This window comes from Scomber scombrus, chromosome 23 (genome assembly GCF_963691925.1).
Source record: "Scomber scombrus chromosome 23, fScoSco1.1, whole genome shotgun sequence".
NCBI lineage: Eukaryota > Metazoa > Chordata > Actinopteri > Scombriformes > Scombridae > Scomber > Scomber scombrus.
This window is the reverse complement of record NC_084992.1, coordinates 3,875,350-3,898,485: the sequence shown is the minus strand read 5'-3', so window position 1 is coordinate 3,898,485 and position 23,136 is coordinate 3,875,350. Positions and strand designations below refer to the sequence as shown.

General features: G+C 40.2%; 2 protein-coding genes across 2 annotated transcripts in view; one reads left to right on the top strand and one right to left on the bottom strand.

Moving 5' to 3' along the window:
* Positions 1 to 23,136, top strand: part of LOC134006179 (zinc finger protein 208-like) — a 1,001,836-nt gene that overhangs the window by 49,980 nt on the left and 928,720 nt on the right. The gene's annotated exons all lie outside the window — the stretch shown is intronic.
* LOC134006185 (type II inositol 3,4-bisphosphate 4-phosphatase-like) lies at positions 232 to 19,796 on the bottom strand. Its single transcript, XM_062445269.1, is given in 26 exon segments — positions 232 to 540; positions 1,256 to 1,410; positions 2,175 to 2,272; positions 2,458 to 2,555; positions 2,829 to 2,969; positions 3,051 to 3,177; positions 3,275 to 3,398; positions 3,762 to 3,967; positions 4,255 to 4,399; positions 4,502 to 4,693; positions 4,790 to 4,955; positions 6,319 to 6,427; positions 6,699 to 6,779; positions 6,782 to 6,805; positions 7,607 to 7,737; positions 7,843 to 7,990; positions 8,091 to 8,160; positions 8,267 to 8,360; positions 10,067 to 10,146; positions 15,301 to 15,420; positions 15,524 to 15,630; positions 15,745 to 15,795; positions 17,700 to 17,885; positions 18,779 to 18,860; positions 18,969 to 19,027; positions 19,631 to 19,796. Coding segments are annotated over 26 exon segments (3,030 nt in total). The 5' UTR covers positions 19,746 to 19,796; the 3' UTR covers positions 232 to 419.

Here is a 23,136-nt window from a genome sequence, read left to right as displayed (position 1 = left end):
GAGTGATTTGCATTCACAGCTTCTTAACAGTCCGGTTTAATGTATATTGTACATTTTGATTGTATTTATTGGCATGATAAAGGATCTTATGTGCATTATCCTCGAGTACAACCTCAAATAAATCCCATTTTTGTTTTATGTATTGCTTTGTATAAGATTCTTCTTCTGCAAAGTCAAAAATGACCAGTTGAGTACTTTGAAGCCCACTGAGACTGACAGAAAATAATCAGGTAGTTTTCAAGTATTCATTTATTGCAGAAGCATGTTTGTAAATGAAACATCTGCAGCCACAGTGGTCATTATTAACAGAAAAACATTTACATTTCTATATAATAAAACATATACTTTATATGTTACAATAAAGAATCTTATGATATAAAAACTATGTACACAACAAACAAAATACTCTGTCAACATTTTCATCCATAGCTGCCGTCTGGAGGTCTGTACAGTTTTGGGAAGGTGAGGAGTTGGACGCTGCTGAAGGCAAACTTCCTGCTGCCAATGTTCTTCTGCACGTTCTCCATCCTGCAACCCTCCCTACACACAAACACACGTATAAATACACACACACACAAATGAACAGTCTGATGATCACAAGCAGTAATCCAATCATATCCCAGGGTCCAAAAACCACCATAAAAAACAGTTCCTAGTGAAGTAGCCCACTGTTCCCAGTCTGTTTGTGTTGGTCTACTGGTATTTGGCCAGCAGTATAACCAGGCTGAAGATGAGCCAAAGAACCAGGAGGTGAGAGGTCACCAGGAGGAAGGCCACTGGGTACAGGTGTCGTCTGGGAGCTTTAGGCGCCCAACACTGCGGGAGCCACGAGCTCTGGAGACCCGAGGGCTGCTCTCCTGCATCTAACCCAGACATAGTGAGCACTGGTGGGGTATAACAGCCCAGCATCTGCCCCCAGGACAGACGAGACCTACAGGTGGAGGAGTGTGTGTATGTGTGTGTGTGAGAAAAGAGGGTGACAGGAGAAGGATGGAAAGAAGAGAAAAATAAAGAACAGATGATCCAAGAACAAGAAAGAAAACAAAGTAAGAAATTATGTTAAAAAAAATTTGAATGAATGAAAAGAAAAAGAAAAGAGAAAAACACTTTAAACTGAAAATGTTCTGCAACGTAAAAAAAATAAAAGGGAAGGAGAAAAGACAAAGGAAAGAAAAGACAACGGAGGGAGGAAGAGGAGGATCATGTTTAGGGGTAAACGACAAACACACAAACATGGACACACACACACACACACCTCCTCATGCAGTCGAGTGCGGTGCTGAAGTGTTGTGGGTTGAGTGTGTGTCGCTCTCGCAGTAACACACACTGCTCCAGCGTCACAGACATTGCCGTGCGGTCCTTCGCGCTCTTACAGCTGGTCAGACGCACGCCGTTCACTTTCCGACACACCTGCACACAAAAAAACAAAACACACACACACTTGTTTGGTGAAATTGAAGGACTTAAAAGATTTTCCTCCTTATATTTTTTGAAAATATCCATCCATCCCATTTTTTGCTGCTTATACTGGGCCGGGTTGCGGTGGCATCAGGCTAAGCAATGTGACCCAGACATCCTTCTCCCCAGCAACGTTTATCAGCTCCTCCTGGGGGATTCCAAGGCGTTCCCAGGTCATATATAATCCCTCCAGCGTTTTCTGGGTCTACCTCAGGGTCTCCTCCCAGTTGGACGTGCCTGGAACACCTCCAGAGGGAGGCGTCCAAGAGGCATCCTGACCAGATGCCCGAACCACCTCAGCTGACTCCTTTCGATGCGGAGGAGCAGCGGCTCTCCTACGAGCCTCCCCCTGGTGTCCGAGCTCCTAACCCTATCTCTACGGCTGAGCCCAGACACTCGTCGGAGGAAACTCATTTCAGCCGCTTGTATCCGCGATCTTATTCTTTCGGTCATTACCCAAAGCTTGTAAATTGAGAGATTTGCCTTCAGGCTCAGCTCCTTCTTCACCAGGACGTTCCGGTACAACGCCCGCATCACTGCTGATGCTGCACTGATCGGCCTGTCGATCTCCCGCTCCATCATACCCTCACTCGTGAACAAGACCCCTAGATATTTAAACTCCTCCACTTGGGGCAGTGACTCCTTTTTTGAAAATATAACAATTTTTAAGTCCAACCCTTCATTATTTTAAATCTATTTTTACTTCACTGTCTTACCATGGCAGCAATCCACAGAACCTCCACGTTCTTCCTCTTCCTGGCTGCTACGCTGCGATCCAGAGACGATAACAAGTCTGACAGTGAATGGACGCCGGCTGGAGAGAGAGAAACCATGTCCGATCAGTGACTGTAGTTTTTGTTTGTTGCCCATTGACTACAGTAAAACTGCCCTGATGTCTTCTCTATGTCGTCATTTAGCTTGTGTCTCATGATGGTGAATATTTAGTTCAATATAACAACATTAAAACAACGGCAGCTTAAACAGGGACAATCATCTTACCCATGTCAGGCAGTCTGTCTCTCAGTGTGTTACAGTAAGCCTTAAGACGCTGACAGCTCTGTTGATTCACTCTCTCCTGCAGGGAGCTGTCACCAAACCTGAAACACACAAACGCAAAGTCTGTGCCAACTTGAATTGATTTCACACTGAAAACTCTAAAAACACAGGAGTCCACGTCTAACACGCTCAGGTGACACGTCTTTTGTAGTGTTAATGCTAATGTGTCATGCATGTAAAGAAAGAATGAAGAGGAGCGCAGATGTGCGTGGTTGGAGTAATCTGAACGGTTGGATATTAGCTCTTAGCTCTTTGACCCACACAAAAAAAAATCTGGAGCTTGTGTGTGTGTGTGTGTGTGTGTGTGTGTGTACCTCTCAGCCAGACTCTGCTGCTGGTTTATTCCGATGTTGAAGAGAACGGGATGAATTTGTATCAAACGTCCATCTTTCAGTTCCTGTGGCAACGATGTGAAGGTTTCCGGGGGCAACGGGACCTCGACGACCAAACTCTCCCTGGATGGAAATGGACAGAGTCATTGGTGAGGGTGTTCTCTTCTCTCTCTGTGTGTGTGTGCGTGTGTGTGTGTGTCCTACCATGTTCCGTGTAGTGTCGGCAGCAGGTCGTCTGGCTGTTCTGTTATCGCCTCCGTGACAATGAACCCAACTCTGTGCAGGTCGGCCAAGCCCACCTCCATGTCCTCAAGCATCCCCACCTCGTCACCTGACGCGTACATACACACTATAAACATACAGTACTGTGCAGTGTATGAGTGTGTGTGTGTGAGTGTGTGCGTGTGTGTGTGTGAGCGTGCATGTACCGTAGGTGCTGAGCAGGCTTTCAAACTGAACCAGGAGTCCTGCAGTGTGAACCTGCTTCAGGAAATCTGAATCCTCCAAACCTCCATACAGCTTCAACAGGAAACCACACACTACTGCTGAGAGCTGTGAGATGGAGAGAGAGAGAGAGAGAGACAGAGAGAAAGAAAGAGAGAGAGAGAAAGAAAGAGAGACAGAGAGAGAGAAAGAAAGAGAGAGAGACAGAGAGAAAGAAAGAGAGAGAGAAAGAAAGAGAGACAGAGAGAGAGAGAGAGACAGAGAGAAAGAGAGAGAGAGAGAAAAAAAAGAGAGAGAGAGAGAAAGAGAGAGAGAGATGTCATGATCATAGAAAACTGGACTTTACATGACTTAACAAAGCAGCTTTTCCCAACTTCATCCTGAATTCCTGTCTTCCACTGCTTCTAAATATAAAAAGAATAACTTCTGACTCCTTCATTCACACAGTCGCTCTCTCTCTCCATCCCTCACCGCCTGACTGAAGACAGCATGGCGTCTCTGGACGAGCTGTGCAGTCCCCTGGGCAACAGTTGCAGCCACCGCCCCTTGCAGGACTACAAAGGTCATGGCAGATCGAGCCTTCCCCACTGCCTCACGCACGCAGTCCCTGAGAGTGACCACCAGGGGGAGCAGCTGCTCTTGCCAGGAACATGCAGAAGAGGAGGAGGAGGAGGCAGCTGGAAGACACAGATAAGTTCACAACTTCAGTTTCTCTGCTGTTTTTTAATCAAGAAACCAAAATTATTGAGATCCCATCAGGCTAATCATTAAAATAACCAAAATAACAATAAATAAGACCCATTTTTTGAGGTTTCACTCTGCTGAATTTGACAAACTGATTATCTATTCACTCCTGATTTCATAAGGATGGGATATTTCTTATCACAGCAACTTGACTTGAGTTAAAAGTAGATTGTTTCTGATTATTGGTAGAGGTAGAAAAAAAAGAGAAATCGAGTCTCACCAGTGTTCTGAGAGTTTGTGTCCCCCATGTCTTCCTGCTGCTCTGATAATGTCAGCTCCTGGGTGCGGCCCTCTCGCCCCTTTAGACGGTCAACCATGACGATGATGCAGTTGAGACTCTTGGCAACGTTCGCCCACACCCTGTCCTACACAAACACACACACACACACACACACACATGAAAACACACACTAACACATCTAAAGCAAGCTGAGGTCCCTTCCATACACTCACGCACTCCAACTTGCCCATTCCTCCTCATCGTACTCCGCCTCATGTAGCGAAGGCTGTCTCTCCTGATTGGCTGGTGAGCTGTCACAGATCAGCCCGTTGCTGTGGACGTGGCTGCTGCTGTTGCAGTAGGTGGAGTATTGGTTGTGGATAGCCAGCAGGGCGCTTTTCACCAGCTCGTCTTTGAGTGCGTGAACAAACTGCTCTGTCTGCGTGAGAAAGACGAGAGAGAGAGAGAGGAGAAGAAATGAAGACTTTATGTTGCCTGTGATCCAGAATGTGTTAGATATTTGTTCTCTTCTCACCTGTTGAACCAGGCTGTCCAGGACCTGAAGCAACAGGCTGATGTTCATCTCTTGGGAGACGGACAGCAGCTCCTCAGCGAGCCCGAAGACCAGAGGCTGCAACTGGGCCACGCTGGCCAGCAGCTCCTTCGCTCTGGAGCTTTCGTCCGGTGAGTACGAGACAGAGCTGGAGGACAAACACACACTACAAACACAACAAACACAGATCAAAACTTCATACTTCAAAAAAGAACCATAAGAGAAGAAACAAACCCACTAACTAACATTTAAGCACCTGGGTGACTATTTCAATCATATAGAGAGTAAAAAACAGGAATCAAATCTGTTATTATAGCGGTAAAATGAAAAGTAGCTGCTACAGAGATATATATATATACCATACTACACATACAGTCACATTTTTAATTAATTACAAGTCACAGTTTTTCCTGGAAAAGAGCAAAATATTCCTAGAAAATAACACTTTTGAAATAACAGGAAAACCTCAAGAAACTCTACAAGCAATGACGATATAACTTTGATGGAAACGAATGCCGACCTGATGTTCACTGAGATGGATTATAAAACTCAAGCAAGTTCTGAAAGTCTACAAATAGATTTGTGGAGCAGAAACAATTTGTCTGTCTGGAACTGGAGGAAAATGTAAACATGATTTGCAGCAATGGAGCTAAACTTTGCAAGAACACTGGTATATGTTAATGTTGACCAGACTTTTACTTCAGTTTAGTTTTAGTTTATGCTGCCCCCTATATGTTTGGATCAGTTCTTACACTCTGAACCTTTAAATGATGTTAACACCAGATAAAGAAGTCCAAGTAGAAGAAAAACATTCACAGAAAACAATTCAGCAGAAATAAATCCAATCATGACGCCGTCGGCCAGCTGTAGGTAAAGGTGAGCGAGGTGAGTGTAAAACCCAGATTAAAGGAGAGCTTTGTTCCAGCTGTGTGAATGAAATCATCATTTTAATCTATTATGACCACAGTGAAGTCAAGCTGACCACAAGCCTCTGTTCTTTGTGAAAGAGGAGTAAAAGTAATGCAGCTTTGGAGAGAAAAAAGAAATATATTAAACAATAGTGTGACTAAAATCTGGAGGATTCAACCACATACAACTTATAATTCTCACTGTAAGGGAGATTTGAGAGCATCACGCTTTCTTTTGTCATCTTATAGCTGATGTTTGTAGACTGAGTCAAAACAATTCAACAAAATGCAAACGTGTCAGTGTGTTAATCTGCGACGCAGCGTCACTAATCCTGAAAGAGCTGAGATTATAGAGATTACCCAACAGACGACAATATCAAGAGATGGATGGAGAGGAAGAGAGAATGAACAGAAAAGCTGAAAAGATAGAAAGTATGACACAGATGGAGGGATGAATGGAGATAGAAGAGAGAGAGAAGAGAGAGAGAGAGAGAGAGAGAGAGAGAGAGAGAGAGGAGGGTAAAGAGTTTTATTAGTAATGATCACTAAACTGATTAAGTCTCGATGATGTTACGTGAAAGGAAAACTCTGAGCGACACACACCTGCCCCTGCGGTTTGCGTGTTTGCTGAGTAGTTTCTTCAGACCTCCGTGTTTGAAGGCCTGGTGGTGATCAGCTGGAGCACCAAATGTTATGACCTCATACCAAACACCTAGAGAGAGAGAGAGAGAGAGAGAGAGAGGAGAGAGAGAGAGAGAGAGAGAGAGAGAGAGAGAGAGAGAGAGAGAGAGAGAGAGAGAGAGAGAGAGAGAGAGAGAGAGAGGAGAGAGAGAGAGAGAAGGAGAGAGAGAAATGAGAGAGAGCGAGGAGCGAGAGAGCGAGAGAGATGAGATCATAAAACACTCTGGCATCTGAACAATAAAGATAGACAAGATTATAAAAAGGAGTGAGAGAAATGAAAGAAAGTAAAAGCATAAATGTACCTGTGCTGTCTGGACAGGTGACCTCCATCCTCTGAGAGTGAAGGTTGGTGGGAACAAACTGAAGGTGTCTGTCTGACTTATGGTGCTCGACTTAAAACAGGACGAGACTGATGAAAAAGATGGAAAAACACAATTTTAAAAAATGGAAAAAGAAACATTACTCACATTCAGGGCTGGGTAAAAAATCATGATACCAGTACCAATCCAAGTCCCCTTAAAGTGATCCTGATACCAACTGAGTCCTTCATTAGATTCCCATTAACACATTATGGTCTCTGTCTTGTATCCGTGGTAACAGGCGTGTAGTGTAGACACACTTTAGAGCGTTTAGGTGGCATCTTGGCTGCTGAACTGCTAAGCACGCTAACTCAAATTCACCACGACTTCACCACCAGACGGGTCGTAGCTGCTGTGGCAGTGGACCAATCACATGTCGGGTGCAGTAGACGTTTCAATACTACTTGGTATCGATTTATTTCGGACGATACCTTAAAGATGAGTACCGATACCCAGGCCTAGTTGTCTGGCAACCTCATGATGACTACAGGACTCTAGGAAATCACTGTTCCTGGCCAAGAAATAGTCCGACATCATTTTTAAACTTTGGTTTCGCACTGATTTAAAAAGAAAAGCGATATGCTACGTGTTTAGAGGTGCTGTTTGGTGGATTTGTTTCCTTTGGATAGTGCCAGGCTAGCTGTTTGCAGTCTTCATGCTAAGCTAAGCTAACCAGCTGCTGGATGTTGCTTCATATTTACTAAACAGACAGGGATATTGATCTTCTCATCTATCTCTTTACAAAAAGAGAAAAGTGTAGTTCCCTAAAATGTCAAACTATTCCTTTAAGGGACGATGAGTATTTGTGTAAAAGCTAACATCTGACGGTGTGGCCGTTTAATTGACCTCACCTGAGAGTTTGTCGAGCTCGGCGAGTGTTTTCTGATAGCAGTCGAGCAGGTGGTTACAGTGGTTGATGACATCATGGCGTAGCCCATCCCAGTGGGGTGAAAGGTCACCGAGCTCCTTCACTTCTTGGACCCTGGGAGAGTTTTTTTTTAGTTTATTAAATAACTTTTTAAAGTAGGAAAAGATCAACAGATAACAACAAAAGAGCTTCTAGGACTGACTATAGAAGCACAAATACCTGCTTGTGTTCTCGTGTATGAGCGCGCTGAGTAGCTGTTTGGGTAAAGAGAACGAAAGCGGCGTCTCCGACATCTGTTCCCTCACCAGCAGCCACCTCTGATCCTCCATCTGAAACCTGTACACCTTACACACCTGAGCACACAGCACTGAACACACACACACAAGGTAAGGAGGAAAAAAGTCATATAAAAGCACAGAAACATGTACTTATTACTATGAATGTCTACAATATATATAATGTCTCACCAGCTCTCATCATTGGACTGTTTTCTTTATCGTGAACGGAGCCGTGAAGACAATCACATAGCGCAGGACACTGGAGGGACAGACGGAGGGCAAACAGTGGGTGAAATGGAGAATAAAGACGTGACTGGTGATTCAATATAAATCAACAAAACCCACACAGTATTTCTCCTCTTTACCTTGTGTTCAGGAGGAGTTTTATCGTCACTCTCTCCTTCTATCTGCAGACAGGACACCTTCACTTCCCCGACCTCGTTGACTCCGTCCATCGTCCTGAAGACATAAAGAGACTTTTGACGTTTGGAAACATAAAAATAAGTGAGTGTTAAGGAAGATGTTTGACTTCAGGAGGGCAGAAAATGATCTTCTGTGGTAAATTATAACTAGGTTGATAGACTTCGGACAGTCCATTCCCTGTCTTATTAACGCAACCCTCCGTTGACCCTCCAGCTGTTGATATAAAGGGCTCATGCTGAGGTAACAAAAACACAATGATTCCTGTTTTCTAGGGATTATACACTAAATAAAAATACTTATGATTATTATTTCCATTTCTGCCAATACATCCCCATACATCAAAATAAACCACTAGAAACAAGATAACTGACTTACAAGAATAACTAGCACAATAAAGTTAAGTAAAAACAAGACAACTACATGCAGGTCAAAGTCAGCTAAAAGCAAGAAAATTAACTTGCAAGACAAAGTAGATAACTAGCAAGAAAAGGTTAATTAGAAACAATTAAAGAATCTTCAAGAAAAGATTAAAAAAAACCCAAAACAAGATAACTTGCAAGAGAAAGATAACTACAAAAAACATAACTAACTTGCAAGAAAAGTTAAAGAACAAACACACAAAGAACAAACAAGATAACTTGGAAGAAAAGTTTCACCAGGAACAAGATAACTAACTTGCAAAGATACCTAGAAACAATAAAATCATCTTGCAAGACAAAGATAACTTGAATAATGTAACTAACCTACAAGAATAACCTGCAAGAAAATGGTTAACTTGAAACAAGATTAAAAAAAGTCTTAAAAAGCAAGATAACTATCAAACAAAATAAACATAACTAGAAAGACAAACCATGAAGACACATTCAGCACAAAGACAAAGCTTACATGTCTCTACAGCTGTGAAGTATCTGCACAAAAATCTGCAAACCTCTGCCAGGTATGTAGAAAACGTCAGACACACCTGGACTCAACATGCCATGACACACCTATTGTACACTGCTTGCTTCCACTTGGCACTCACCCTCTCCTCCTCCTCCACTCTCTCTCTTTACTGTAACTCAGTCCATTTCTAAATTTCCTGCCTCACTCTATGGCCTAAGCTCTCTCTCTCTCTCTAACTCTGAAGATATTCTGATTAAAAACAGGAAGAGATTGTAATTTACTACTTTCTACGGGGGTGGGGGCAACACACTACTCCTCTCACTTCCTTCTCTGGCTATAGGTATCATAGCAACGGCCAATCAGGTGACAGCTCCTGGGCCTCTGTGATTACGGGGGTGAATATCAGTAAATATGTAAGTTGGTACAGAAACCTTGAAACTAGTTTAAAGAGCCCCTACGGACATGTTTCAGGATATAAATGAAACACTGGAGCACAATGGGCTCCAAACTATTTTTGATGCTTGTAGGAAATTTCAGTGACAGAAGAGAAACTTTCCACTTTCAACACATCATTGTGGAAACAGCTTTCTAGTGAAGTTCAAACATCCAACTGTAATGACATATTTTTGAGTGGATTTGTTCTTAAAATGAGTTTACGGTGGATTAAAGTTATGTGTTTTGTTTCAGTTTAGCTGAATAGTAATCAGATTGGAGACAAACTGAGACAAGGTGACACTAACAGAGGAAATACAAATACATGGGATGTTAATAAAGTTAGGTTCAAGAGAGAATTTAAGGAAACAAATGTCCTCTAATGATGAGTCAATGAAGGAATATGGGAGAACTAAAGGTGTGTTTACCTGAGGCTGAGAGAGATGTGAGGCTCCTTCGACCTGAGCAGATCTCTGATGGAGAAGGAAGTGAAACCAAGAAAGCTCCTCTGAGATAGAAAGAGAGAGAGACTTATCACTTTCTGTGTTTGTGCTGTAACCAAGCAGTGATCGAGGCTATATTTCAGCTCTTGGGTCACAGGAAGTTACGTGTTGTATATCTCTGTTCAGTGGAAATCAAGCTGGTAGACTTTGCCCTGAGTTTAGTGTCCAAGGCACAGTTTAGGTTCACAGACCTGCACTGTGTATAAGCTAAAAAGGTTTGGACCGAAGCATCTATGTGAACAGCCTGAATAGGATGTACGGCCATAAGTAGCTCAGATCTGGGCAAAATGTTCCTGACTTGCTTTATGTCTGTGAATGTTCTCATTCGTCCAGGTCGTAGTTATCTCTGGGCGATTGAATCGGAAGGAACTGAACTTGTTATATGTCTATGAAGGACGTTTCCTTCCGTCTTCCTCCTTTCCTAACTTCTTCTTCCCTCCCATCCTTCCTTCCTTCTTCCTCCCTTCCTTCCTTGACTCGAGGACAACAGGAGGGTTAAAGTTACATAAAGGGCTGTTACACCGTTTTAAGCCGCTCCCTGTTGCATTGTAATATTAATCAATAAATGGCTCATTCTGTCTGTCGAACACACACAAAAAAACACACACAAACACACTTGACAGTACAGGGTCAAGGCCATGTACCAAAAGACCTCATTGAAACAGCATTAAAATCACTCTGTTGCTATGACGATAATCAGAAGCTCAGAGGATTACCTTGACGAGTGAAAGCACTCAAATCACCCAACACACACTAAAAGATTCACACACACACACACACTCAAAGATTCACACGCACACACACACTCAAAGATTCACACACACACACACACACACACACACACACACACACACACACACACACACACACACACACACACACACACACACACACACACACACACAAACATACTAATGGAGGATCTGATGGATGTTTAAGAGAATGTAATTTCATTTTATTGTAACTTAAATTCATCAGGTTGCCACACTGATATCAAGATCTGTTTTTCAAGAGAGAGCTGGAAACATCACATTATCAAGCTTTTACACTTCCAAAAAGGAGGTTAAAAGAATTTAGTTTGAGGCCAGTTTGCAGATTATTCAATCAGAGCTGATTAAACGATTAGTCGATCAGCAGGAAATTTATCGTAAACCTATTCCGATGATTGTTGTTTTAAGTCTTGTTTTTTAAATGAAAACAATGCTTCTCTGGTTCAGGCTTCTCAAAATTAGAAGAAAATGCGTCAAAACTAATCTTTGGGTTGCTGGTCAGGAAATTTGAGGATCTTTCTGCATTTTTCACCATTTTGAGCTATTTTCTAGGGACAAGAACCAATCAAATATTAGAGAAACCTGCCAAGATTAGTGCGTACATAAAAGTTTAACTACTTAACTACTAAAATTTCAATGAGAGAATTGATCTGAGGTAGTTTTGAAGCTTTTACAGTTGAGTTTTATATAGACATGTCATGATATTTACTTTTGTTGGACGATATATTGTCTCAGAAATAATCGTGATAAACGATGTTATTGTTGATTAATCGTTTCCAACTATTTTGATTATTTGAGTAATTCTTTTAAGGAAATAAAGTGTCGTGACTCTAGCTTCTAAAAATGTGAATATTTTCTGGTTTCTTTAATCTTTGATGACAGTAAACTAAATCTGTTGTTGTGGGTGTTTTTGATATGAAGATTTAAATAATTAAATATTAATTCATCTATTTCTTGTTGCTGTTTTATTTTGAAGAATACAGCTGAATTCGTATCATTTTAGTTAATCTGAGTATTGGTTAATGCTTTTGTTATGAAGGTACTGGGCAGCTTGAGTAGGCAGGTGAAGGTAAAACTGACAAAATAACTACTTTTTTATTGGACGATATATTGTCTCAGAAATAATCGCGATAAACGATATTATTGTCATTTGGAGATCATTTTATACCACTGGTATAATGATAATATAATAGCATAATCAAGTAAAGAGAGGTGGGATTGGAGAGTGGGCGCTACACTTCTGTAAAAACCCAGACTGTCATTATGGTTTGGGACAGAGTTATTTCCCTTTAACGTACACAGTGAGGAATGGAGGACACTACTCACTTAGCCAATGAGACATGAATAGCCTCTTAGCTGCTAATGTGAAGTGTGGCAATAATGAGGTCAAAGGTCATGTCCATGTATCATATGATAAGTCCATATATAGACATGTTGATAATTACGTTTTTGTGCGATAAGTCGATAATTATTGTGACAGGCCTAGTTTTCTAGTTTTATAGGCCGATAGTTAATCAAGTTGACTGAATTATAGTTTCAGGAAAGACAGACAAGCCTAATTTAATTATTGGGTCAAATGAATCTTTAATGGCTTTGAAGTCTACAGTAACTGAGTAAGAGAGGTATTAAGTTTTAATGGCAGTCGGAGACATGTGGATGTAAAGACTCATGGGTAGTTTTGTGTACTTGCTTTTTATCTGCATTTAAAACAAGTCAACGACTAAAAAGTGATATCTGGGAAGTGTTACTGGTGCTTTCAAGGAAGTCCAAAGATTGACCCAAAATACAGTCGAGTCACGTTGAAAGAAATTCAAACGTGGAAGTTTTGAGGATCCAAGATGTAAATGTTGCTGTTTGGCAGCTGACTGAAAGCTGATGCAAATGTTCATAATGAGGGTTTATTCATCTGTGGTGAGTTTCAGGTCTGTACAATTTGATTTTCCACACAAAATTAGAACAATTACAGCTGAAACTAGCTTCTCATAACCTGAAATATTTAGAATTAGCTTTTTTTTTCAGTTGACCATCAGTTTGTTTTGACCAATGACGATATATCTTTGTTTCTGAGGAGCTGGAAATGGCATGAATCTATTATTAAAACTATATTCATTTCGTGAAAATGTTGAGCTGGGGTGTGAATGAGTCACTGACCCTAAAAGTAGAAACACCAACCAACAGAAAGAAAAGGACACAAATAAACAGGATATTGAGACTTTTTACCTAGCAAAGGCTGTTGCTACATTTCCTAGTTTGCAGCTGTGTGGTTGAGGCAATAAAACACACACACACACACACACACACACACACACACACACACACACACACACACACACACACACACACACACACACACTGAGCTAATCTATCTCATTGAGTTCTTGGGTGAAAACAAGAGGCTTTTAAGATTACACGCTAATCCCTATCAAACCCAGACACACACACACCAAATTCCGTCACATTCACTGTGTGTGTGTGTGTGTGTGTGTGTGTGTGTGTGTGTGCACTCCCCTACCTGTCCAGCAGAGGAGCTGTTGTCACTTGATGGACAGAAACACTTATTGCACGACATCATCTCTTTCTTCACCCCAGAAAAGGCAAAGAAAAAAAAAAACCACCCAGACAAAATAAGAAACCTCTTCCTGTCTTCTTCTTCTTCTTCTTCTTCTTCTTCTTCTTCTTCTTCTTCTTCTTCTTCTTCTTCTTCTTCTTCTTCTTTTCTTCCTCTTCCTGCTTGCTTGTATTTCCTGTTTTAAGTTTAGATCAGCCACAGACTTTTAATAACCTGCTGATACTCACTTCCTCACCCCAAAAATAAAAACTTGTGAGTCTCACTCACTCATCAAAGAAAAAATGTGCTTCTGAGCAATATAAGTCTTTGAAGTGCAATGAAAGACATTTATTGAGCTACTAAAGTGTCAAAGAGCTTTAAATAGTATTAGATGATAATTTGTGCAAATTAAATATTACATACAAAGTGCAGCTGTGCTTTTAAATTCTCCAACTGAGAAATTATTATTCTTTTATACAAAAAAAATAATATTTATCTGATATTTTTCAGGGAATTTTCTATCAAATTTTTTCTAGCCTGTTTGTCCTGGTCATTGTCTGACTCTTATCTCCACCTGCTAGTTGCTTTCTATATAAAAAAATGTCCTTTTTACAAGTATTACCTAAGTTCTTTAAAACAAGGACAATAAATAGGACTTTGTTTTTGATATTATTACCAATATAATACTGAAGTTTTGCTTCCTAAAACAGAAAACAACTGCTTTTTTGTGACTTTCTTTGAGTAATTAAATATATTTTAATGCAACAACAAAGGCTAAAACACAAGCTGCACAACAAGAACTCAAACTAAAATAATAAATAATAAAACAATCTTTAAACTACAATACTTTTATGAATATGACCAGTTATTATTGGAGCAGTTTTTAGTATTTTCGCACAAACATGCCCCAAAAAGTTTGATGCCAAAGCTGTTAAAAGTAATCTGAGTGACTACACTACATCCAACACTGTCCTACTTGTACTTGAATGCATCACTGAAATCAAAGCTTTGCTGCACTGTTGAGTTCAGCCTGATAAGAGACAAATAACTGACTGACTGTGGAGTGAAAGCAGCTAAAAGACGATTTCTCTCGTTCTCTTCCTGCCGCATGCTGGATTCACTGACGGTGAAATAATAAGAATCACTAAAAAACATTGCAGAAAGAATATAGAATAGAGATGAAGAAGATGATGAAGAGCAGAGAGCGTCCATTAACCCAGAAACAGGAGGAATCCAGACTAAATTAATCCATAAATCCGTCTTCGGTCGTCTCCTCTGCTGCTCCTCTTTTGATCTTTTAAAGACGAACACACACCGGCAGAGTCTTTGCTCCCTCTACTCTATCACCTCCTCCTCCTCCTCTTCCTCCTCCTCCTCCTCCTCTTTCGTGATGGCTGACAGGATTAAAAAACCCATCGGCATTATGGGAAATATGCAGATTAGTGCTGGCAGGTCGGCCAGTCGGGGGGGGGGGTTGAGAGTTTTGACAGAATGGAAAGAGAGAAAGAAACAGCCGAAAACGGAAATATCTATTTAGCTACTAAAAAATATCTCACTTTCCTCACTGTGGTTGTCCTGGTTTCACCCTCATATCCGCCCCCCACGTCTTTCACTCTTTATATGTGTGTGTGTGTGTGTGTGTGTGTATTTTTATATCTGTGTGTATGTGTTAAAAAGCTACCACCACTGGTATTACACATGTACACATCCTTTGCCCTAATCCTCTTACACACACACACACACATACACACACACACACACACACACACACACACACACACACACACACACACACACACACACACACACACACACATTCAGACACACACACACTCACTCACTGTTGTGTGTGTCATCGGCTCCTTTGCGTGGTGAACGGTGACTTTGATCCTGCTGTCAAGGTAGATCGGGTAGTTGCCACGGAAACACACAGATGTTCGAAACACAGAGTCATCCGGTGCCTGAAGCAAACGCACACACACACACACACACACTTTTAGATACAGTCTGATAAGCATGTGACAAAGTGTGTGTGTGTGTGTGTGTGTGTGTGTGTGTGTCTACCTTCACTATCTCAGTGCAGCAGTGTTTCCTGACTGTGTGACTGTGGATGTCGATCACAGATACTTGAATGTGAACTCTGGATGCCACGGCAACAACAACACGGCCGTCTGACAGAAGTAGAGAGGAAGAGACAAGAAAAAGGGAGTATGTTGAAATAGTAAAGTGTGTGTGTGTGTGTGTGTGTGTGTGTGTGTGTGTGTGTGTGTGTGTGTGTTACATACCGACAGTCAGGTGCAGTGGTGAGACTCTAGCAGCAGCAGATGCGGCTCCACCTGGTGGCCAAAAAACGACATTACATGAAAACTCACAGTGCATCAAAACTGCAAACTCAGCTGTTAAAGGACACATATTCTTCTCATCTCCAGCTCTATATTTATATTCTGGAGCTCTACTGGAATATATTTGCATGATTTCCAGTTAAAAACTCCTTATTTATCTTATACTGGTCCTTCAGGTTAAGCCTCTGTCTGAAACCGGCCGTTTTAGCTCCTGATGAGCTCACTTTTTTCTGATTAGTCAGCTTCAGGAAGCTTCAAAAGCTTAAGGGTTGGCAAGATGATCAATTTAAAAATATGTTAAAAAATAGTCTTAAAAGCAGCATCATGTTTGTTAAAATGTACATTTAGTGTTTTTGTTGGTTTTAAATCATTTGAAATGACATTTGCACCATTTTTTAACCAAAAGTAAGACTGAATGCTCCTGAAAATGTCAAATGGTGTAACCACAAAAGAATGATAAATATTACATATTTTATCCACCTACAGTTTATTTGTGGACTTATACTAATAATTACTTTATTTAAAACAAATGTAAATGTTTCCTGATCTCCATGATTCCAGATTAAATGTAATATTTAGAACAATTGTATTCCATTACCTTTATTTATTATAAAAGTTATAATGTAAGATCATGCCAAACTAGTTGATATGGTGTTTTATTGAGAATTTACTGTTTTTAAGCAAGTTGAATTATTTGGTACAAAGTTTTTATGGTTACACCACTTAGACATTTTTGCCATAATCCTCTAATATATTCTCTCAAAATGGATTAAAAGCAGAAATTTGAAGCTGGATCCACAAAAAAAGAATTTGTGCAAGTTATTCATACGTTTATTTTCATATTTTAACCCCTTTAAATTTGACTAAACCACATGGACACAAAACAACATCACTGACCCACATTGATGTTGGACTCTGACTCTCAAATCAACATATTGATTCACTTACTGACAGCACAATGTCTCAAATTCATGTTTATCTTGCAAATTCGTATCGCTGCCAGTGTGAAAAGTGTTTTTCACGTCATTTATTCGTCAGTCACCCGGTTTTTTAAAAAGCCATTTACTGTTCCAAAGGTCGATGATGAATGATGTCATATATTTAACGAGCTAAATTATTAACTCTTATCCTCAGATGACTTTTTACTTGGTGGTGATTAATCAGGGCAGTGTGTCTAAATGTCAGGTTAAAAAACAATATAAATCTGTCTGGTTGGGAAAGTTGAAGACCACCAAATTTAAACCTACCAGCACTCCCAAATTCAGGTTTTTAAGTAAAATAATAACACTGGATGACAACTGGTATATATGTGGATAAAACAGCAATTAACATGATACAAAATGTGGCTTTAGTGATACTTTAAATATGTTTTAAATCAGGGATGTCAAACACGCGGCCCGAGGGCCAAAACTGGCCCGCCGAGGGGTGCAATCCGGCCCACTTTCCCTCCTGTGTTCCTCTCCTTCCTTCAATCTGTCCTTCCTCCCTTCTGTTCTTCCTTCCTCCTTTCCTTCCTTCCTTCTTTCCTTCCTTCCGTCTGTCTGTCCGTCCTTCCTACCTTTCTTTTTTCCTTTATTCGTTCCTTCCTTCCTTCCATCTGTCCTCCTCCCTTCCTTCCATCTGTCCTCCTCCCTTCCTTCATCTGTCCTTCCTTCCGTCTGTCTGTCCGTTCTTCCTACCTTCCTTTTTTCCTTTCTTCGTTCCTTCCTTCCTTCTTTCCTTCCTTCCGTCTGTCCTTCCTTCCTTCCATCTGTCCTTCCTTCCTTTCTTCATATGTCCTTCCTTCTTTCCTTCCTTCCCTTCTTATTTCCTTCCCTCCATCTTTTAATGATGCGGCCCACATGAGATAAAATAGGTCTGTATGAGTTTGACACCGCTGTTTTAAATGACACACTCACCTGCCTCTCTGTCATCTTGCGGCCTCTTCGTCTCCCCCGCTGTGTGTTTATTGATGAGCGTGCTGAGGTGTGCGATACGTTGCCTCAGCGCCTCGGTGTTGGCGTCTCTGAGCGCCATGAGCCACGAGTGACACTCTGCAGAGCCGCCGAACTGAAGGAACACGGGAGGATCGCCGCTCTCGAAGCCTGAAGACACACACAGAGACATATTTTATTGGTTTGATTTAACTGTGAGCATAAACAACCTTTGAACAGATCAACAGAGAAAGAATTTTGATAATCGATTAATCGTTAAGTCGTTTTTTTACTGTAAAAATGACATAAATTCCCCAGTTTCAGCTCGTCATTAAGGAGAATTTGCTTCTTTTCTTACAATTTATGTGATTTAAATCCTGTATTTTAAGATTTTTAGACTGTTGGTCACCATTGTCACTGTTGGTAAATGCTTGTTAAATATATGACTTTCGAGCATCATCATTCATCATCGACCTTTGGAACAGTAAAAAGCTTTTAAACACTGGGTGAGTGACGAATAATGACGTGAAAAACACTATTCACACTGGCAGCGATATGAATTAGCAAATCCAAACGTATGGATAACTTGCACACATTCTTTTTTTGTGGACTCAGCATCAAATTTCTGCTTTAAATCCATTTTGAGAGAATATATTAGAGGATTATGGCAAACATGTCTAAGTGGTGTAACCATAAAAACTTTGTACCAAATAATTCAACTTGCTTAAAAACAGTAAATTGTCAATAAAACACCATATCAACTAGTTTGGCATGATCTTACATTATAACTTTTATATTAAATAAAGGTAATGGAATACAATTGTTCTAAATATTACATTTACTCTGGGGAAGCATGGAGATCAGGAACCAAATGAAGTAATTATTAGTATAAGTCCACTTAAATACACTGTAGGTGGATAAAATATTTAATATTTATTATTCTTTTGTGGTTACACCACACAACCCTTATTTGTCACTGACCCATATGACTGTGTGTGTGTGTGTGTGTGTGTGTGTGTGTGTGTGTGTGTGTGTGTGTGTGTGTGTGTGTGTGTGTTACATACTGACAACCAATCGTCTATTATCCTCTGGAGTCTTTAAAACATCACATCTCTCCAACAGTAACACCTCGTCTAGCTCACCATCCTGCACACACACACACACACACACACACACACACATTTTGTATTAATATTATAATGTTAATATTTCTCTCAAGTATAAAAAGCTCATTTCCATGCCTCCGTCTTTCACCTGTTTCTTCATGATGAAGAGCAGGTTTCCCCTCAGACGACAGAACCTGTCAGTGAGAGCTGAGACGAGAGAAGTTCACTCATTAAAACATTTTATTTTACAGCTGAGAGACGTTAAAGGAAGTCGATCTACTAATGGACATGCAGACGTTCCAGGAAGTTATAAAGTCAGAGTGAGTCAGGCCACGGAAATAGATAAAGACGAGTGCCGAGGAGTCGCTGAGCAAGGCAGCTGAGAGAGAGAGAGAGGGGGGGGGGGGGGGGGGGGGACAGAACGTGAGAGAACAGAAAGGAACCAGAGAGAAGAGACAAGAGAATAAAAGAGAGAACATAAATGTATAGAAGAGAACAGAGCAGAACAAATGAGTGCATAAAAAAGAGCAAAAGAGAGAAAAGGGAGAACAGAAAAACAGGATGTAAGAACAGAGGAGAAAAGAAGACCCTAAAATGTGGAGAATAGTAAAGTACAGTACAGTAAAGTCCAGTAGAGTACAGTAGAGTCCAGTCCAGTAAAGTAGACCAGTCCAGTAGAGTACAGTAGAGTCCAGTCCAGTAGAGTACAGTAGAGTCCAGTCCAGTAGAGTACAGTAGAGTCCAATACAGTAGAGTACAGTAGAGTAGAGTCCAATACAGTAGAGTCCAGTAGAGTAGAATCCATCGGACCTCTCTCCTGTCGTCCGACTCTCAGCGTTCCTTCTTTCTGGAAGTTTCCGGATGTTTCTCGGCACAGAGACAGCATCTGTCTGCGGTTCATCCTCAACTTCGTCGTCCTCCTCATCCTCACAACACGTCAACTGCTTCCTGTGATCACCATCATCATAAACATCACCATCATCATCATATTCTGTGTATAATACATACATAATGATCATCTATGGTGTCATATGAGTATTATGAGTGATGTAGTATGCAGTATTACAGTAAAAGTACTGCAGTATTATGAGTGATGTAGTATGCAGTATTACAGTAAAGTACTGCAGTATTATGAGTGATGTAGTATGCAGTATTACAGTAAAAGTACTGCAGTATTATGGGTGATGTAGTATGCAGTATTACAGTAAAAGTACTGCAGTATTATGAGTGATGTAGTATGCAGTATTACAGTAAAAGTACTGCAGTATTATGAGTGATGTAGTATGCAGTATTACAGTAAAAGTACTGCAGTATTATGAGTGATGTAGTATGCAGTATTACAGTAAAAGTAGTGGTTTGGTCCTCTGACTGATATATTATTATTATGACATCATTAGATTATTAATAGTGAAGCATCAGTGTTAGAGCAGCATGTTACTGTTGTAGCTGCTGGAGGTGGAGCTAGTTTACACTACTTTATATACAGTTAGCTAGTTTAGTCCAGTGGTTCCCAACCTAGGGGTGGGGCCCCTCCAAAGGGTCAGCAGATAAATGTGAGGGGTGGTGAGATGATTAATGGGAGAGGAAAGAAGAAAAAACTAAGTTCTGATACACGAATGTGTTTTCAGTTTTTGGACTTTTTCTCTAATCTTTGATTTTTGCTGAAATATTGGATCATTTGAACATTTATTGAAATGAAAGCATGTGAGAAGTTTAGAGGGAAAAACATCTGAAATGTGAGCCGACTACACACTGCTTTACTGGTTTCATCTTTAACAATGTGTTGTATTTTAAAAGCTTGTTATATTATCCATTGTGTCAAATCTGCATCTGAAAAGTAACTAAAGCTGTTAAATAAGGGTAGTGGAGTAGAAAGTAGAAAGTAGCATCACGTGGAAATACTACAGTAAAGTACACGTACCACTTAACTTTTTACAATACTGAGTAAATACAGTTACTTTTTCTATCACTGCAAATATATGAACATTAGTTACATTAAGTGAAACAACGTAGTAACACTAACTGTATTGAGCATTAACAGGTTTGTACAGCCGTAATAAAACGCTTCACATGACAGTAGTAAAACATTAGTTGGTTTTCACAAGCGAAAAACCGTCTAAAAAATAACATTAAATTAACATTAAACTGCTTCATATCAGATAAAGCTGAATTACAACGTATCGGAGTCTCTTACCGGGAGAAAAAGCAGGTTTTTATCATCATAACCAACTTTTCCAACCGATGTTTGTTATGAGTGGAAACACGAGCTGTTGGAAACCTTTGGATAGACCAAGTATCGCGAGAGTACATGATCCAAATAGCTGCTTTCCCATACTTAAAGCCACAAGATGTCGCGAGAATGACCATTTAAAGAGTACAAACCAGTTAGTGAGCGATAAAATGCTACAAAGAGATTGTTAAAATGACATGTAGTCTGTTGACTTCATTAAAATAATCCTGAATCTGTGAATATGTACATTTATTAGGTTTAGTGCGTTTTTATGTTTTATTCTCTATTTCACACACCCACTCTCAAAACTTTATATTCAGACATGGCTAAAGTCCACTTTAATGTCTAAACTTGCCCAGTAGAGTCATCACAAATATAAACACTACAACACGAGTCAAGATTAATATTCAAGTCAGTCTGGCAATAAATAATATACACACCAAATGCATCAAAAGTATGACGGAAGTTTGACTATTTGGACGAAATGATTACGAAACAAAAGATGTAGGTATTTAAGATCATATTTTGTGTCCGTTTGTTGTTAAAAATTGGTCAAATTTAATCGAGGTTTGAGTAACAGGTGCAGCAGATGTCCTTTAGTTTGTTGCAGTAATTTGTCTTCTGATTTTTCACCACTAGGTGTCGCTGTTTATCCACAGAGACAAAACACTGAGCTGATCAGTTCAGTTACTCAGCTTGGTTTAAAGCTGCAATTATTAGTTGATTAATTGATAAATCGATTGACAGACAGTTAATCACCAACTGTTTTGATAATTTGTTAATAGATTTTGTATTTTTTCAAGCAAAAATGCCAAAAAAGTCGCTGTTTCCATCTTCTTAAATGTGAAGATTTGCTGCTTTTCCTCATCATTTATGAGAGTAAATATGAATATCTTTGAGTTTTGGAAGACATTTTATTACATCTTCTTGAACTGCCTGAAAGTTGAACAGTTTTTCATTTTTCACAATTTTCTTTCAATTGATAGACCAAATAATTGATTGATCTGATTAAAGTGACACATTAATCCATTATCAGAATGACTGTTGGCTGCAGTCCAAGTTTGATTTATAGAGTTTTATATGAAATGAAGCAGCAGATTTATTGGGGCAGTAAAAGAACTAAAGCCAAAATGCTTAGCAAGGAACTTCTTTAACTTGTTTTTAAATTATTTGCAAAATAATAAACCTGTTTCATATTAAAACCTGACCCCTGCAGACCAGTGTTTCTGATTTTGAACCAGGTCATTTTCTCTTAATAAGTCCACGTGATTTGCCAAATTTGATGTAATATGTTCAGTTTTTTGTAAACTCATGAAACATTGCACAACTGTACAGTTCGGGGCCTTGAACATTTTCAGGAATGGAGCCATCACATTAAGGCATTGTGGCAGTTATGGCCCCCAATATACTCTCCACCATAACCAAAGTATGTGTTTTGCATCATATCTCCTGAACCAAACACGATAACACAGAGAAGGTGAAGACTAACCCTATGAATTAATGGTCAATGATTTGAATAATACAACATAATGAACTGTTCAGGGGAATAGTTAATTTAGTTAGTTAGTTAGTTTTCCATCCATCCATTTGCCAACACTTATCCAGGACCAGGTTGTGATGGCATTAGACTAAATAAGGAAACCCAGACATCCTTCATCCTGGCAATGGCCTTCAGCTCCTCCTTGGTGATCCCAAAATATTCCCAGGCCAGTAGATATATATATAATCCCTTCAGCGTGTTCTGGGTCTTGAGCCTGCGCCATGGTCTCCTACCAGTTGGACATGCCTGGAACACCTGGATGCATTCAAGAGGCATCCTAACCAGGTGCTCAAACCACCTCAGCTGGCTTGTTTCAATGCAAAGGAGCAGCTGCCCTACTCTGTGCTTCCCATAGATGTCTGAACTCCTAACTCTATCTCTGAGGCCGAGCCCAGACGCTCTCCACAGGAAACTCACCACAACAAACTGGTTCCTCACCCACATTACTGCTGATGATTACCCCTCATTCATGAACAAGACCTCGGACTTGAACTCCACTCCCAACCCAGAGGGAGCACTCCACCCTTTTCACAGCAGAGCGCTGTG